Here is an 18,104-nt window from a genome sequence, read left to right as displayed (position 1 = left end):
TTTTTATTTTGGGCGTCCACATGAGCTTATATTTTCATGAGATAACGCTGCACTGTTTTTTAAAAAAGTATTTTCAATTCTATCGACAAATTTGCGCTTTTTGAAACCTTTTAAAAAATGTTGAAGAAAATAATACTATTGGTATATAAACAGCCTACATACAGTTACAAACTTATATACGTTTCTATTTATAGACTTTCCGACAAGTTATTGACTCGCTGTCACCAATCGATGATCTGTATATTTTTTTGTCGCCAAGGCAATAAGGACGCCTACTATAAATATTATGCCCGCCATCTTGAATAGTATACTCGCGCACGGCGATATTAAACGGTCCGTAAGAGAGTAACTACGTCAAATCTGTGTTTTTCTCTACGAAATCGGATGCAATGGCATCCCCATGGAACTCCGATCGGTCTGAAACTTTCCCAAGAATAAAGAGCCAAGGACTTGTTGAGTCGAAACCGGTTCCACAACTCACTTACATAGAGGATGCCACATTCGACGTGAAAGACTTCACTAATAGAGACTCGGGCAATGAGAGACAATTTTATCGGAATTCACCACCGACTATTGTTGGGTATAGGAAAACGGGGGGCCAGAATAGTTCAAGAAACAATTCTCCTGTGCAGAGAAGATTTGAGGTTAGTTTGATGCTATTAAAAACGCAGTTTGAGGTACCATGACTCCGGGTCTAATCTTACGGCCATTTTCCTATCTACACATCTGGGGAAATTAGGAGGAAGACAGTTCGATTACTTTGTAAAATAATGTAATTTAACATATTTTTATTTATCTAATAATATTGTGTTCGACCTTGCTGGAATGTAGCTTGTTTCTCCTACGTTTAAATTTCGGGTTTTTTTTATGAATACTACTACTTTTAGATCCTTACAGTAGTTGTTACATCTTGCGTCTTTTTATTTCCTTAGACATTATAATTTCATAGCTGTCAACTCTCCCGGGAGTTTAGGCGGGAGTTTCAAGATTTCGAACCCTTTCTCAAGCCTAATTTTCTTGAAAATACCCATACATTTTCTGTATTCTCCCGCATTAGCTATCTTGGTACTTCTGATACATTCACTGTATTTTCTCAAGATTTTTCCTAAAGAGAGGTTGACAGCTATGTTATTTGATAAATGTGGACACATAGAATGACTCATTTTACATCATCCATAACAAGTATTTTCGTGTATTTTTAATGGGTTTAAAATTCCTTATATCTTCATGTCCCATTTACCACGACGGAACCAATTTTAATGTCTCATATCAAAATAACACACGGCTATTTAACACAATTTTAATAACTCATTACACAAAACTCCTTTCATTTAAGTCATTTCACGGGATTCCAACAAGAACAAAAATCTTTCCCACGAGAACACCAAATCCTTACTTCTTTTCAAGTGACTGCAAGACTGTTGATTATTTATTTACTTATACAGTTTAGTTCAGTTAGCAACAGAAAAGTGCAAACAAAACCGTCTGTGTGAACAGCCTTGCCATGTTTGCATTGCTTTTACAACACCAGCTAAGGTGTTACTTTGAAAATCTGCTTACCAAATATAATGCTAACCACTTTTTATATATTTTTGAGGTCATTTTGTATAATTTTTGCAAATATATATAATATATTATACAAAGTCATGCAATCTTGCTTTACCTTTAAGAGAGTTAATTACTCAATTTATTTCATATGACTTCCAACTTTCCTAACCATTTGTTTTTAGAATGAGCAAAGCAGCCCTGTATGTAGAAGTCCCTCACTAGACCTAGGCTCGTCCCTTGATGATGCCCAGCTGTTCAAAGATCGACTTGGCAGATTGCAACAAGACAAGGAGCAACTTTCATCCCAGCTCTCACACTATCGGCAAGCATGCGATGCGGCAAAGACTGACCTTGCAGCAGAAAAAGTTACATCTTCACGACTTCACAATGAGGTAAATAAAAGATCTTAGTGATGGCTATAGAAGTAACAAAATAATAGCATATCCAATCACATAACAACTCAATCACATACAGTGTAACCCTCCTTAAAAACACCTTTTCCATAAAAGTTAAGCAGAAGGATGGTAGATTAGGGATTGCATTTCTATCCAACTCTGTCTCTGACTGTGTGCAGTTGTCAAATTAGCACTTGAGAAATTGTTGAAAAGTTGTGTATTTTTTTAGGTATTTAGTTTTGGGGTTGTATGGTTTATTCTTATTATTTTGGGGGGGTATGGAATTCTGGCCTCTGTTGGACCCCCTGCTTCCTCCCTCCCAAACTAGCCCTCAACATGTCTATAGCTGGGTACTCCCTTAAGGGCTTTTATATACTTGATAATCATTTCAGCTGGTCTTCATTTTTCTGATATGTTTATTCATTATGATTTGTTGAGCTGATTGTGAATGCTATGGGTTTTTTTCTAGTTACGAGAAGCTAAGCAAGTTATTTCTGAAAAGGAGCAAAGAATAATGGAATTAAAGGTAAACAAAAGGAAACAAAATATGATAATTGATGGCAATATTTTAATGGTGATGTTGATAATGATAGTTTAATAAGGGTTTTAGAGTGATAATGATGAGTTATGACAGTGATGCTTTCAATGACATGGGTCAGTGATGATGGTAATGATACTGTAGTTATGATAATGATGATGTAATGTGATAAGAGATAAATATAATAAGGAAAATATGATAATGATGATCAACATACTGTTAAGACATTATCTGTTATTTCAGTGTGACATAGAGGGGGGTAAACAAAATGAAGCAAGACAGTCAGCATTAATAGAGTCCTTGCGTCACCGTGTACGCGAAGCTGAGGATGATGCAGAGTCTAGGGACAACATGGCATCACGTAGTGATGTCACAATAATGTCACTTCGTAAAGAGCTCCAGAGCCTACAAGACAAACTCCAACATACTGATGTGTCTCTGAAACATCACATATCTGCAGAGGAACAAGCAGAAAATAGAGCATCTAAATGGGAAACAAAGGTTTGACCTCATCTTAGTTAGTGTTCATGCCTGGAGCCAAGGATTTTTAGCAAAGGCTATTTACTCAATTAGCAGTCCCTCATACATCTTTCTCTAGCTCGCCTGGTAAAAAAAACATGCTTATTTGAGTGGACCTGTTAGGTGAGTGGGGGAAGGTCTGCTTCAACCTGAAAATAAAGGGAAAAGAATCCCACACTATGGACCTCTTTCTCCCTAGATATGAAAACACCTTTATTCTGTCATCTGACCGGTGTTTGTCTTTTCTAGTACTCAGAAGTACGTTCTCATCTGATTAGAGCACTAAATATCGACCATGCAGAAGCATCATCCTTGCCAACAGATGCCCTTATAAAAAAGGTAGGATACTTGATGTAGAACCGTTCCCATCTTTCCCTATATTTCATTTACACATTTGTCTCCGCTCCCTCTGCTACTCTTACTACTGGTATAGAATTACCAGAAATTTTGTAACATAAGTTTTTTTTTGTTATGTGCAGGTTGCGGATGTTGCAAGAGAAAACAGAGCCATCAAAGACAAAGCCACTTCTTTAGCGCGAAATCTTCATGAAAGCAATATGGAGTCTAAAGCCAGCAGGTAATCACCTCAACAGCAAAGTGATGTTTTCGTTTTGTGTCGTAGGAGGTACTTTTTGTTGCCAGAGACCATTGCTGCATGCTAGCTAGTGTTAGCCACCCCTCGGCATTTGCTTTTGTCTCCAGGTTTTTAAGCCTGGCATAGATGGAAAGTATCACGGCATGTCTATATAGCTTCATAAGATATTTTGAGGGGATAATAGCAGGTTTCTGGTGCAAGATACTTTTGGTGATTTTAAAATTATGCTGCTACCCCGCCCAGGTTCTAATTGCTTGTCTATATCCGTAGGGAGACAATCATGCGTCTCGTTTCTGAGGTTGGACAAGAGAAGAAAGCCTTAGATGGTCACAAGCAACAAATGGATGCTGTCATACGAGAGCGCGATACCTTACAACAGCGAGTTAGAGAGATGGAGATTGAACTTGATACCCAGAAGAGACAGGTGTCATCAAGCCAAGATGCATGGGCATCACTGAAAAAAGCATTGGAAGAGAAAGAGGAAAAGTGAGTTATCACAAAAATGTTACAAGCCTGTACCCAGGTTTTGCCTAAGGTGTAGAAGGTTTACTTTCAATTTGCCACCAACACCAACCAATATTTGGGCTGAACTCTCAAACCACAGTGGGGGGGGGGCTCCCTCTTCCCCCTTCTCTTCCTCTCAGCGGCCCTATTGACTTTGTACTAAATTGGGTTGTTTTTGTTTTTGTTTTTAGAATTTATTCCATTGAGCATGCTTTGAGTACAAGTGAATACACCGGACAAGCAACGCAAAACAAAGTAAGCAATATGCGATCACTGTTCTCAGTGTTAGAGACAGGTTTTGCAGATCTGATCCTCTCGTTAAAGTGAAGCAAATGAGCAATAGTAGGTGTCCTATACTACGACGCGCGCACCCGTGGCCACCTTGACAGTTTTCTGGAAGTAAACCAATGGGGGATATGATAAACGTGCTATCTGATACGACGCGCGCTACCGTGGTCACCTTGACAGTTTTCTGGAAGTAAACCAATGGGGGATATGATAAACGTGCTATCTGATACGATGCGCACTACCGTGGTCACCTTGACAATTTTAGGAAGGAAGGTAATTAGGGTGCGAGAAACGTGCTGTGTGGTTGAAATTATCCTCACCAGCCTATCAGCGAAGCATCTCTCATTATAAATGACGGGAAACTTCTAGTTTTAATGGTATATGTCAGTTAAAACATTGGACATGTTAGCGCGCGTCACATTAACGTGAATAGAGCGCAATGAAAATAAAAATAAAGACTTCATTACGTTTCCAGCTGCAAGGGTTTATCCGGCAAGTGGCTCAGATGGTCAGTGAAGTGAACGAGGAGATGCTACATGACGAGCAAACCATACTGAACCGGGTAGACGCTATGATCAAGGGATACAGAGACTTTAAAACGGTACAGTCACGCCCTTCTGCTCTTGAAAAGTCAAAATTCTTCCATCTGTATCGTTTACCTTCCTCTATCTATAACGTTTCGCGCGCTTTTTTTATTCGTGTTTTCGTAGGCCATAACCATAATATCCCAATAACATGTTTATTTCAGTGGCGAGTTAAATCTGCTTGAATCTTATGGAATTCAACTCTTATAAATATAACTGAATGATATATTCCTATAAAAAACATTGGCTCAATTTTTTTTTAACTTCAAGTAATGCAGGGAAAATTAAACAAAACAACGTCTATAGTGTCGATCAAAAGTACTTTAATTGCCCTTATTTGTGCGTTCTTTTTTTCGACGATTCCCTGCCAGCAGCGAGTTCTTATTCTTTTCTTTACATTATGCTTTACTGTAGACATCTGAGTCGTTGCACGTCCAGCTGCGTAATCTGTCCGACGAGTTAGACAGCCAGAGAAACTTGCATCGCACGACCCTTAAACGAGCGACGCAAGCCGAGGAACAACTCAAGGAGGCCCAAGAACGCGTAACGGGACTTGAGGGAGAGCTGCTGTCATCTGACGTGGAGAGAGATGGACTTAAGGAAGACAAGCGGAAGGTACAGCGCAACCTCAAATTACCTGACACTGTAGAATTCAGTCAGACTCCATAAAAAACCTGATGGGTAGTTTTGGCCCTTGTTTGTTACTGACTGGGTAATTCTTGTTGCAGTTTGTCGCGTTTTGTGAGAAGATGGCGCGCACGATGAAGTTGGACGAGATCGCTGATGACGTAGGCTTTGACGTCAATGGAGAAGCGCTGGTAGCAAGAGCCGAACAACTCGTCAAACTTGAGGTTAGGATCCACAGAAAAACGAGTATTTTTTTTACATTATCATAATTCCAAAGGACAATTTGTTAGTGGATTTTAATACCCGAAATATTTTGGTTATCGATGAGTGTTAAAAAAATGAGAGACAACGGTACGTTTTTTTTTTTCATAGCTAAAATACAAATACGGGTGACCCATTATATCCGCAGGGAAATATCTGTAAAAAAAAGCCTTAAAAATGTTTCGTTTCGTTTTAATTTTATTTTGGCGATAAAAATCATGATTGGCTAACAACTATCGTCACTCAAACTATACTGCCCTGCACTTGAATTGTAGAATGCGAGGCTTAACATACAGGCAAAGTCTTTTATATCATGTTGACACGGCCTTTTATAGCCTTAAAAGTAACTCTTTTTCTTTGTTCACTCGAAAAATACATTTTTCCATGCAGACCGACGCTCTTGATGATAGGAAGACTACCATCTACAACCTGCAAAGACGCTTGAAATGGGCGAAACAGCAAATCGAAAGCAAAGACCTTCACCAGGGATTACTCAAGAAGAAGGTCACGAGCCTGGAGGAGCTACTCCATGACAAGGGGCGAGTCGAGGTCGAGCGGGACGAGAACTCCATCAAGTACAGAAAACTCGTCAAACATAACGAGAAGCTGCATCGAGAATTGTTAGATTATAAGCAAGAGGTTACCAACTTGAAGGCGAAGCTCATGGAGATTTCCGAACTGAAGGTATGCTTGCGTTTCCTTCAGTTTCCATATTTTGCCAAAAGCCATTTTCTTGATAGACTCGCCTCTCCGTCGTGCGTTATTCTGAATGATTCGGTTTCGTTGCTAGTCTTCATAAAGGGGAATGACCTTGAATGTTTAATTTCCATGGTCCATATGGACGTGTAAATTAATTCATTTGTCCGTTTCACGACAATCTCGAAAGGTGCATACCCCCATCATCACCACCCAATCGCAATCGGTCCAATGTTCAACAAAGGCTGGCCCTAGCCTACACAGACCCTTTCTCCACCCCTTCTCCAATCGCATTTCAAATGGCCGTTGCTCTTCTTTAATATAAACAGGAGAGCATTCCCCCATAAATTTGCATGTATAATCGGTCATTCCAGCTAAGGTTGCGCGCGAATTACTTTAGAAACCCACGTCAACTACCAGAATGCAGTGCGCGCCATTCTAAGCTTGCATCAAACGAAGCGCACGCGCGTTGCATGACGGTAGTTGAGGTAATGTAGGTTTCAAAGTCGAGTGCGCGCGCATGTTTATAGCTTGAATGGTCTATTAAAACAAGTAGTGTCTCACCGAACTACTTTACACTCCCAGGTGACTACAATCGAGCAGTGTAAGACCATAGAAGGTCTAGAGCAGGCTCTGAACAAGCTAGCGCGGAGCAAACAGAAGACTAAAGAACAGTTAGATGGGATTAAGAGCGAACTGGGCGTGGCCGAGAGTGAGGCGCGGGAGACTAGGTCCAAGGCCAGCATGACACAACAGCAGCTAAGGAGCGAGCTTGAGACGACGAAACTAGCGCTGGAAGAGAGCAGGATACGCGAAAAACAGGTAGGGGATGTTTGGTGGAGGGCATGACAGTGGGAATGAATAAGATGATGGTGATATGTGATGAGGATGCGTTTATGAAGGTGATAACGATCATAAAGTGATGACAATGATGGTGGTGATAGTGATGGTGATTGTGTTTATGATAGTGGTTGTTGTTGGTGATAATGTTGGTGGTTGTTGGTGATAATAATAGTGGTTGTTGTTGGTAATGATAATAGTGGTTATTATTGTTAGTGGTATTGATACCCTCATAACCATCTTTCGCTCTCTCTTTCATCAGCTGCTCAACTTCCGTCAAGTCCTGGCGCGGTTACTAGGCCTTGACGTCAACAACCTCTCGGTCCCAGACTACGACATCATCTCACGGCTGGAGAGACTTGTACAAGCTCACCACGCCCACTCCATCACGACGCACAGTCTTGAGGGGAGCCTACAAGACCTTGAGAACGGGTTTAGGTCCGGTTACGACGACGCAATCGCTATACTTCGGACCCCCTCCCCCATGAAAACCATGTAAGAGTTTAGGTCTGCCCTTTCGAATGGTGCATTCACCTCAGCGAAGGACGTAAAACGGCTGATTTATGGAAGTGAGGCTCAGCGAATGACACTTTAGCCCCGAAAACAATGTCAAGGCGAACTATTTTTGCTGCTTGCCGTAACGAATAGAATTCCAGCACAACGACAGCCAATGCGTATCCCTTATGTCATGTGAGGACACGTGTTCGCTAGTCTTCGTTATGTCTAAACTACGATTCTCTGGTGGAAAATTGATTAGCATAGGTATATCCTTCCCTCAACGGAATATCCATCGCCTTGGGCGGGGAGAGAAGAGGGACGAGACCATGGGTACTGGACAGTGTTGGGTTGATGTGTCCCTTTTAGTTTAAGCTGAGTGTTCAAAGACGTTTAATATGCCCGCGATTGGTGATACAGAAGTTTGATACATTAAAATCTTGCGACAGGAAAACATGTCATCATAGGCGCCCTATAGTGTGACGCGCGCTACGGTGGCCACAAATACAAGGTTTACCATGCGACGCGCGCTACCGTGGCCACCAATACAAAGTTTACCATGCGACGCGCGCCACCGTGGCCACCAATACAAGGTTTACTATGCGACGCTATTACTTATTACTATTACTTAGACATAAGAAAGCTAACCAATCAGGATGCGAGAATCAGTTCTGATTGACATGAACATCATAGAGGATTATAAGAGGATTCTATCCTGCTCTGATCTGCTGTTGTTGGTTTAATTCGATTATTCAAAAAACTGTCAAGGTGGCCACAATAGCGTGTGTCGCTTTGTAAATGAATGGGTTCATTTCTAGATTTTTTGTGGTGTATTAATTAGCACCATTCTATCAACAATAGATCTGAGTACCAAAGTAGATTATCTAGCTAAGTATCCTCTCGATTTTTATACGAGTTTTTTTTACTGGTATCGTGTAGTAAATTGCTGTATTTTTATCTAATCTTTGTACTTAATATTTGGATTTGGATTGGGACGTAGAAATTTCCAAGCTTTTGTATGTATAATAGAAAAGAGGTTATGAAATATACTAAAAACAAACGTCAGGATATAACTGATTTATTTAATGAAGATATTCTATCGCATGTAATGTGTTACTTATAATAAAACGAAGTTTTGGACACCCTTTTGACCTAGTTGCTTGGCTTGCCATCCGGTTTTCCTGTGGAAGGCTGGTCGTCAGAGGCTAGGGAGAAAGAAGGTCAAATAATGTTAGCATCCTCCACAGGTAACTCCACGCTGTAATGGCCTTTATTCAGATTCGGGATTCGGGATGTTTGTGATTTTAGGACGCGGGAGACTGATACCTTTTCTTCTCTTCCCTCGCCCCTGCGTTATTTTTCTTCCTTTATTCGCCACAGGAGCCCCGCATCAAAAAAAACGCTTTTCCTTCCGATGAGAAGAGATTCTTGCGGAGGAGGCTAAACAAGTTAACGTGGACGGCGACGTTCAATCTCGTCCCCTGAGCTTTTCTTGCGCATGCGTCGCCAAACGAAGGGTTCTGGGAAACTCCACATCGCTGCTGCTAAAATCTTGCAGCAAGGTGATCACAGCGCATGCTCGGAAAATGGCGAACTCGGCCTCGGTCAGTCTCTCTGAAAGTATAAGCTTTTCTATAAAGTTCTTTTAAGAACTTTTAAAAACCCTTTCACTTATATCAATCTTGCCAAAATAAAGCATAGATAATATTACAAATTCTGAAAAGAGAATTAAATTTGATTGAAATTAGAATTTTCTACAGATCTTTAAAAATTGTCCTGGCCGCTAGAAAGGAGATCGAATAATTTCAAGTTTTGGCGGGAAAATCTAAAACAAAGTATTTTCCTTAGAGACGGCAATACCACAAATTATTTTTTTCGGGGTCCGGTACCATCAAATCGCGCGCTCTGATTGGCTCTTGTGAGGTCCGTTATCCTACGATCCTATATATTGGCATAGTGTTTTCTATTGCAATGCTATCCACAATAAAGCGGAGAATAATTTAAAGCAGAGAATTATATGCAAAAAAAGAAAACATCGTTTTGTTATAGGTTTCAAAAACAATGCAAAAACAACAATTGTTTGCTGCTAAATTTTGCAGTGTTTACCCTTTCGGTGCTGATAATTCACGTGCGTTTTACGTGGTCAAAGTCCAACAAATCGTAAATAACCAGTGTAAGGAAGAAGCGTGTGCTCCGTACAAACAAAATGGTGACAACAAAGTATTGTCTCATGGCACCTGTAGAAATGAATCTAGATTCCTGCAGTTATGAAAGACAAATTCTATATTCTTCTATTTTACCAGGAGAGAAAAGAAAAACAGAAGATAAAAAGAATTAGTAAAGCGGTGTCGACACTGAAAAATTCAAATTATTAACTTTTATTTATCGGGATCTGTTAGCCCCATTCATGATATGTGTTAGACATTTAGATTTGTTTTTGTTTCTATTATTGCCGCAGAACATTTTTCGCGACTAGCTTTGCAACATCTTTTCGGGATCGGGAAAACTTCGGGAGTATCAGAAGTTATTCGGTACGTTTTTTATTGACCAATCAGCGCGCTCCGAAATGGGGAGTTCGGCCCAGAGCTCTTCGTTTGGCGACGCTTGCGCAGAAATAACTAGGGCTCTGGGGACGAGATAGGGCCACGATAGAAAACAATGGAATTGTTAGATAATTTTAAAGGCGTACGTGAAAATGCGTTTTGCGTTATTTTATTTCATTTTTTTTTTTTCGCGATAAGATTGATATGTTCTTAAGGATGTTCTTTAATTTCAGGCATAAAAGCATAATCCTATATGAAGTATCATAAAAAGAATTATTACACATTTGATCAGCAACAATGAAATTTAAGGTTGTTCTTATGAACACAATACTAACAAAATAATATTTAGCTGCTATCTGAGCCTTGGCATGTTCTTAGCATCTTCTTAAAAATTGGTGAAATCTTCAGCTGGAAGTTTACATAAAAAGGTTCTTATAAAAAAAAGTGTATTTCAAACTGAATATGGCAACGAGACCAACGCGCATGTGCAGCCAAGTAACACTACAAACACCGTCATCACAACCGCTAACTCTCTCTTAATTCGTTTTAATTCGTCTTAATTCGTCCTCCCAACCGGCAAATTAGTCCTATTTATTCACTTTCTAATACTTCATATTCTATTATATTTTTATACACTGAAATTTAAAAACATCATTAAAGAGCCCTTGTCAGCCACACCTTTGTTATTGTTTTCATTTAATATTCGAAGGAATAACTATCGAAATAACCATCTGAAAACAAAGCTTAATACTTTATACACCAAATTCAGTCGAAAAAATCGCATTGGATACCCCAAATCAGCCGATGGAAATGGATGCTTTTTCACACTTGGTACTTTGCCAGGATGTCAAAATGGCGGCTGACAGAGCCTGTTTCAGAATATTTCAGCTTTGAAATGCTACTAAAATAAGAACGGCCCAGCCTCAAATTACAATTAGACTTTCTTATAAAAAAAGAGTGTATCCCATTCTATTTCCCAGATCCCACATACCTATGTGCCAGCAAAGCTACATTGAATCTGTTAACGAGTTTTTGGAAATATCCAAAGCATGAAAATCAAGGTGTCCACGGTAGCTAGCGCGCGCCGCACTGTAAATCAATAAAAAAAAGACAGACATTTTTCAATTTGAGTGGAACTGGATTTTTTTAACAACGCTTAAAAAGACGTAGATTGACGGCATTGTTCTATTCTAAACTATTACAATAGATCGTGACCAGTTCTTTCTAACCTAGGCGTCGGTGCACCCCCGCTATACAGTATAAGGGTGGGGGGGGGGGGAAAGTCTTACCCGGTTTTTTATTTATTTATCTATTTATCTATTTATCTATATACCTATATATCTATATATCTTTATATCTATATATCTATTTATCTATTCATCTATATATCTTTATATCTATATATCTATTCATCTATATATCTATATATCTATTTATCTATATATATATATATATATGTTTATCTATTTATCTATATATCTATTTTTCTATTTATCTATTCATTTATATATCTATTTATCTATTTATCCATTTTTCTATTTATCTATTTATCTATTTATCTACTTATCTATTTATCTACTTATCTATTTATCTAATTATCTACTTATCTATTTATCTAATTTATCTATTTGTCTATTCGTCTGTTTGTTCATTCATTCATCCATCCATCCATCCATCCATCCATCCATTCACTCACTCACTCACTCATCCATCCGTTCATTCATTCATTCATTCATTCATTCATTCATTCATTCATTCATTCATTCATTCATTCATTCATTCACTTATTTATTTATTTATTTATTTACTTACTTACTTACTTACTTACTTACTTACTTACTTACTTACTTATTTACTTATTTACTTATTTATTTATTTATTTATTTATTTATTTATTTATTTATTTATTTATTTATTTATTTATTTTATTTATTTATTCGTCTTCCCAACCCTCCCTCCCTCTACCTCTAGACCTCACGTCCCTCTCGGTCTCTCTTGCCTACGGACTTGCATCTACCAATAGCTATCTTGGAGATATAAGTGTTTTTCTTCCAGGTCAAGTGAATAATGACGTCATGTATTTTGATTGACGGGTTATGTTTGTTGCGCTTCAAGTAATATTGTTTACAATGTTGGTACTATGTTCACTGGTTCACAGTTTGTATACTTTTATCAGGGAAGCCTGCTATTATTTGATGAAATAAAACTTGATTCATTATAGGCGTCCGTATAGGTCATGTGAACTTTTGTCACCCAACCTCCCCTCCCACAAAGACTAAATTGGTCACTGTGGTCCCCCTTGCCTCCCACGGACTCGTATACGTGACGTCCCTATATGTCACGCGTCCCTATATGTCACGCGTCCCTATGTGTCACGCGTCCCTATATGTCACGTCCCTAAATGTGAGGTAGCGCTACGGATGTAACTGTTAACTGATTTACCGATACAATGTTTTATAAGTTGGACATTATCCTTTTTTTAATAATACAGTGACTTTTGAGGGGGTGGGGGGTGAAGTAGACTCCGGCTACGAAGCGATTTAAGACCGGCCTCAAGGATTTCTTCCAATATTTATTATATTAAAACATTCTGAAATAGATCAATAATTACAGCGTTTAGGCTAGATCTCGGGCATATTCCTACACATTCCGATCATAGTTGTGAAGCGATAGAGATTTACGGAATTAAACTTAAAATTACTACTACACAAAACATACAAATCATGCGCTATAAAGCTAATATAACTTGATCATGGTACCTGAAGGGTGGATCCCTGCGCGGTCTTGACTTTAACTTAGCTCTGCTCTAAACTTGCGATCTCCTCGTGTGCTCTATTGACTCTAACTGGTCTCAATTTACAGATGCCTTTTTTTTAAGCAGCAATTATCAGCTTGTGTCAGTCAAACTTAATTACTTACATATTGAATCAGTCACTTTAGAAAACAAACAGTGTTCGATGCGCTATCTACAACAGGGGGTGGGAGAGGGGGGGGGTTTAAAAAAAAATCCCTGCAACACCCGATTGAGGAAAGAAATCCCTGCGACCCAACCCTGTACCATTTTAAACCTTCCAGTATTCATTTTCCAGATTTAAAGACTTTTTTGTTTATTGAGGTCGTAAAGGGGGGGGGGGGGGGGGGGGGGTTGGGCACCGAAAAAAATTTTAACAATGAAAGGGAAGATCTAAACTGTTCAGATGTCTTGAGTAACAATCTCCCCCCCCCCCCCCCCCCCCCCCCCCTCGGTGTATTTAATGAATACTCCTTTATGCATTTGTACGTTTTGGCGCTTTAGCAAACCTTTTTTTGTAAAATCAATCCGAATCGACATTTACAAATAAAGACTTTGAACCCTTGGGGTGTACACATATATGCGAATTTTGCAGTTAACTTCTTCTATAGAGAATGGTACATTTTTGCGATCATGTTTCTCGGAATAAAAAAGATTATTGCAAAATATAGAATCGTGCTATATACCGAGGTTTATTTTGCAATTATGTTTATGACATAATTGCGAAATTGAAGGTTTATCTATTTACCGAGGTCGGGTTTTGCAATTATGTTTTTGACATAACTGCGAAATCGATGGTTCACCCTTATACCAAGGTCGGGTTTTGCAATTCTGTTTTTGACATAACTGCGAAATCGATGGTTTACCCTTATACTTAGGTCGGGTTTTGCAATTATGTTTTTGACATAACTGCGAAATCGATGGTAAATATGAAAGCGTGCAGATAGGGTATAAAAGAAAGAAATGGATGGCAAATAGGAGATAGATAGTGGTTATATAAGTATAGGACAGTTGGCTCCTTGAGTACGGGGTGTTATATTGTGTCGTGTAGAGAGAGATTGTGTAACGATGCGCGCTCTAAGATAGTGACTGATAAGCGATGAGCTTATGCGATGGCCTATATTGAGCGAAAATAATACGCGGAGGCAGGCAGCAGAAACGGCAGGGATACGAAGAATCGAGTGAAGTAAATGGCATATACCTGGCGGGCTGATAAAAGGAGGTACACAAACACACAGAAACAAAACAATAATATGAGAGATTTCATAAGAGCCCTTAGGAATAAATGTGCCACCACACTAATTCTAGCCACGATTTATCGTCAGGGAGCGAGGTTTACCACCGGGGTCGGGTTTTGCAATTATGTTTTTGACATAACTGCGAAATCGATGGTTCACCCTTATACCAAGGTCGGGTTTTGCAATTCTGTTTTTGACATGACTGCGAAATATAGAACTCACCCAATTACACCGAGGTTGTGTTTTGCAATTATGTTTTTGACAAAACTGCGAAATCGGTGGTTTACCCATATACAGAGGTCGGGTTTTTCAATTATGTTTTTGACATAACTGCGAAATCCATGGTTTACCTATGTACCGAGGTTAGTTTTTGCAATTATGTTTTTGACATAACTGCGAAATCGGTGGTTCACCTATATGCAGAGGTCGGGTTTTGCAATTATGTTTTTGACATAACTGCAAAATCGATGGTTTACCCATATACCTAGGTCGGGTTTTGCAATTATGTTTTTGACATAACTGCGAAATCGAAGGTTTACCCTTATAACTAGGTCGGGTTTTGCAATTGTGTTTTTGACATAACTGCGAAATCGAAGGTTTACCCTTATACCTAGGTCCGGTTTTGCAATTATGTTTTTGACATAACTGCTAAATATAGAACTCACCCTTACACCGAGGTTGTGTTTTGCAATTATGTTTTTGACATAACTGCAAAATGTAGAGTCCAACCTATATGCGAAGGTTTAGTTTTGCAATTATGTTTTTGACTTAACTTATTGAGAGTTTACCGATTTTAGGAGGTTGGATATAATTTGCGCACGATCAGATAGATGTGGTTTCTTCTGTAAACTGTCAAGCCATTTGGTTGACATTTCTATTTAGCATCGCTTGAACAATGCCCGTTTTAATTGACTGATGGATGCTGTATTGTTACCGACAATAAAACCGGAAGTATTAACCGATCAGTTGACTTGTGGTTTAGACTCTGCAAAATGCGTTGCGGGAGATTAGAGGGCGCATCGTTACACAATCTCTCTCTACACGACACAATATAACACCCCGTACTCAAGGAGCCAACTGTCCTATACTTATATAACCACTATCTATCTTCTATTTGCTATCCATTTCTTTCTTTTATAGCCTATCTGCAAGCTTTCATATTTTATTCCTATCACCGGCCTTGTAATTCCATTTAATTGTCTACAAGCTCACATTACACTCCACAAGATTGAACAATATGTTATCACAAGAAGTATGGATTTCGCAGTTATGTCAAAAACATAATTGAAAAACCCGACCTCTGTATATGGGTAAACCACCGATTTCGCAGTTTTGTCAAAAACATAATTGCAAAACACAACCTCGGTGTAATTGGGTGAGTTCTATATTTCGCAGTCATGTCAAAAACAGAATTGCAAAACCCGACCTTGGTATAAGGGTGAACCATCGATTTCGCAGTTATGTCAAAAACATAATTGCAAAACCCGACCCCGGTGGTAAACCTCGCTCCCTGACGATAAATCGTGGCTAGAATTAGTGTGGTGGCACATTTATTCCTAAGGGCTCTTATGAAATCTCTCATATTATTGTTTTGTTTCTGTGTGTTTGTGTACCTCCTTTTATCAGCCCGCCAGGTATATGCCATTTACTTCACTCGATTCTTCGTATCCCTGCCGTTTCTGCTGCCTGCCTCCGCGTATTATTTTCGCTCAATATAGGCCATCGCATAAGCTCATCGCTTATCAGTCACTATCTTAGAGCGCGCATCGTTACACAATCTCTCTCTACACGACACAATATAACACCCCGTACTCAAGGAGCCAACTGTCCTATACTTATATAACCACTATCTATCTCCTATTTGCCATCCATTTCTTTCTTTTATACCCTATCTGCACGCTTTCATATTTACCATCGATTTCGCAGTTATGTCAAAAACATAATTGCAAAACCCGACCTCTGTATATGGGTAAACCATCGATTTCGCAGTTATGTCAAAAACATAATTGCAAAACCCGACCTCGGTATATGGGTAAACCATCGGGTGTTCTCTATATTTTGCAATATTTTTTTTCCTGAGAAACATAATTGCAAAATGCTATGATCCTCTATAGAAGAAGTTAACTGCGAAATTTGCAAATGTGTTTTATCCCAATATCTAGTAACGTCTTAGCAGGAATGATATAAAGAGCATCACGACTCATGCGTGCCTTTTCGAGGGGTAGGAATAATAGTATTCTATTCTAATTGCTCTCTTGCTCACGGACAAAGAGAGCTGGTTAGATGGAAAAAGCGGGGTGCGGGGTATGGAAAATGCGGGGTGTTGAAACCTAGACATAAGTTGACCTTTGTTAACACATCTGTCTGGTCAAATCACAGGTAGCCCAGGCAGGTTGCTTGTCGTAGCTCGGAATTCGGCTGTTCTGAGATCGGTCGAGTAAAGCGTTTTTTTTTTTTTTTTGTGAAATGTTGTCAATAAAATTGCCTTAGAACTTAGAACATGCCTTGTTGTTGTCAAATTCACGTGTAATAAACGATTTGGGGGGGTTTTCTCAACGGAATTTATGACTTCCCTCTCCCTACTAAAGACTACTTCTTTAGTAGGGAGAGAGAAGTCATAAATTCCGTTGAGAAACCCCCCCCCCCCCCCCCAATCGTTTATTACACGTGAATTTGACAACAACATGGCATGTTCTAAGTTCTAAGTCAATTTTATTGGCCACCTTTTTACAAAAAAAAACCGCTTTACTCGACCGATCTCAGAACAGCCGAATTCCGAGCTACGACAAGCAACCATTGCCTGGACTACCTGTGGTCAAATAAAAACACGTGATGTATTGCATCATATTCAAAAATTAGTATTGCATCATATTCAAAAATTAATAACTCCTCTGGAATTTATCGGATTGCTTTAGGTGTTTTTGCATTCCATGCGTTAGAGTCTCAGGAGTACGGGGGTAATTTCGGATTTTCGCTGTCATAAATATTTATCGAGAAAAATGAGTTTTTGTGAAATCAAAAAAAAGCCCATAACTCAACCAGGATTTATCGAAAAAAAAAAATTTTTGGTACCATTACACTCCTGGGAATTTTCTCTATCTAGAAAAAATAAAGCGATGAATAATTTTTTTAACTTGTTTTTTCCTGATGTTAAGTTTCCTAATTTACATAAAAGTGACATGTCTACAACAAGCTTGACCTCACATGTCATTGCGTACCACCCCGCATTTTTTCATATAACCAAATACCTTGGAGATATTAGCGTTTTTCTACCAGGCCACGTGATTGATGACGTCACGTAATTGGATCGGCAGGTCAGGTTTCCCACACGGACTCGTATTCGTAACTTCCCTTTATGTCAGGCGCTCAGTTGCTTATTATGAGCGTCCGTATTGGTCATGTGAACTTTTGTCATCCATCCTCCCCTCCCACAGAAATAAATTGGGCACTGTGGTCCCCCTTGTCTCCCACGGTCTCGTATTCGTAACGTCCTTATATGTTAGGCGCTCAGTTGCTTGTTATGAGCGTCCGTATAGGTCATATGCACTTTTGGCACCAACCCACCCCCCCCCCCTCCCACAAATAATAAATTTCTTTCCTTAGTAGGGGGAGAGAAGTCATATATTCCGTTACGAAAACCCC

The 18,104-nt window shown here is 39.2% G+C and overlaps 1 protein-coding gene and 1 long non-coding RNA gene across 2 annotated transcripts; one reads left to right on the top strand and one right to left on the bottom strand.

The window, feature by feature from the left end:
* The first annotated feature begins 276 nt into the window (after positions 1-276).
* Positions 277-9,032, top strand: LOC5520715 (coiled-coil domain-containing protein 170). The gene is made up of 14 exons (XM_001640589.3): positions 277-644; positions 1,731-1,940; positions 2,413-2,469; positions 2,725-2,982; positions 3,250-3,339; positions 3,480-3,577; positions 3,866-4,081; positions 4,291-4,354; positions 4,863-4,988; positions 5,386-5,586; positions 5,700-5,822; positions 6,250-6,543; positions 7,141-7,377; positions 7,658-9,032. Exons 1-14 carry the CDS (start codon positions 390-392, stop codon positions 7,892-7,894), a joined length of 2,466 nt encoding a protein of 821 aa, XP_001640639.3. The 5' UTR covers positions 277-389; the 3' UTR covers positions 7,895-9,032.
* Positions 8,955-16,489, bottom strand: LOC116604023. The gene is made up of 2 exons (XR_007312200.1): positions 16,076-16,489; positions 8,955-9,095 (listed from the first exon to the last, which is right to left on the bottom strand). It is a non-coding gene; the product is annotated as an uncharacterized LOC116604023 (long non-coding RNA).
* Positions 16,490-18,104: the final 1,615 nt, after the last annotated feature.

This window comes from Nematostella vectensis, chromosome 7, assembly GCF_932526225.1.
Source record: "Nematostella vectensis chromosome 7, jaNemVect1.1, whole genome shotgun sequence".
NCBI lineage: Eukaryota > Metazoa > Cnidaria > Anthozoa > Actiniaria > Edwardsiidae > Nematostella > Nematostella vectensis.
This window is presented reverse-complemented; position numbering and strand designations above follow the sequence as displayed.

Excerpts from the sequence above, each read along its gene's own strand:
- LOC5520715 (XM_001640589.3), top strand. The coding sequence starts at position 390 with ATGGCATCCCCATGGAACTCCGATCGGTCTGAAACTTTCCCAAGAATA. Across the intron at positions 645-1,730 it reads CTGTGCAGAGAAGATTTGAG|AATGAGCAAAGCAGCCCTGT; the intron begins GTTAGTTTGATG and ends ATTTGTTTTTAG. Across the intron at positions 6,544-7,140 it reads TGGAGATTTCCGAACTGAAG|GTGACTACAATCGAGCAGTG; the intron begins GTATGCTTGCGT and ends TTACACTCCCAG.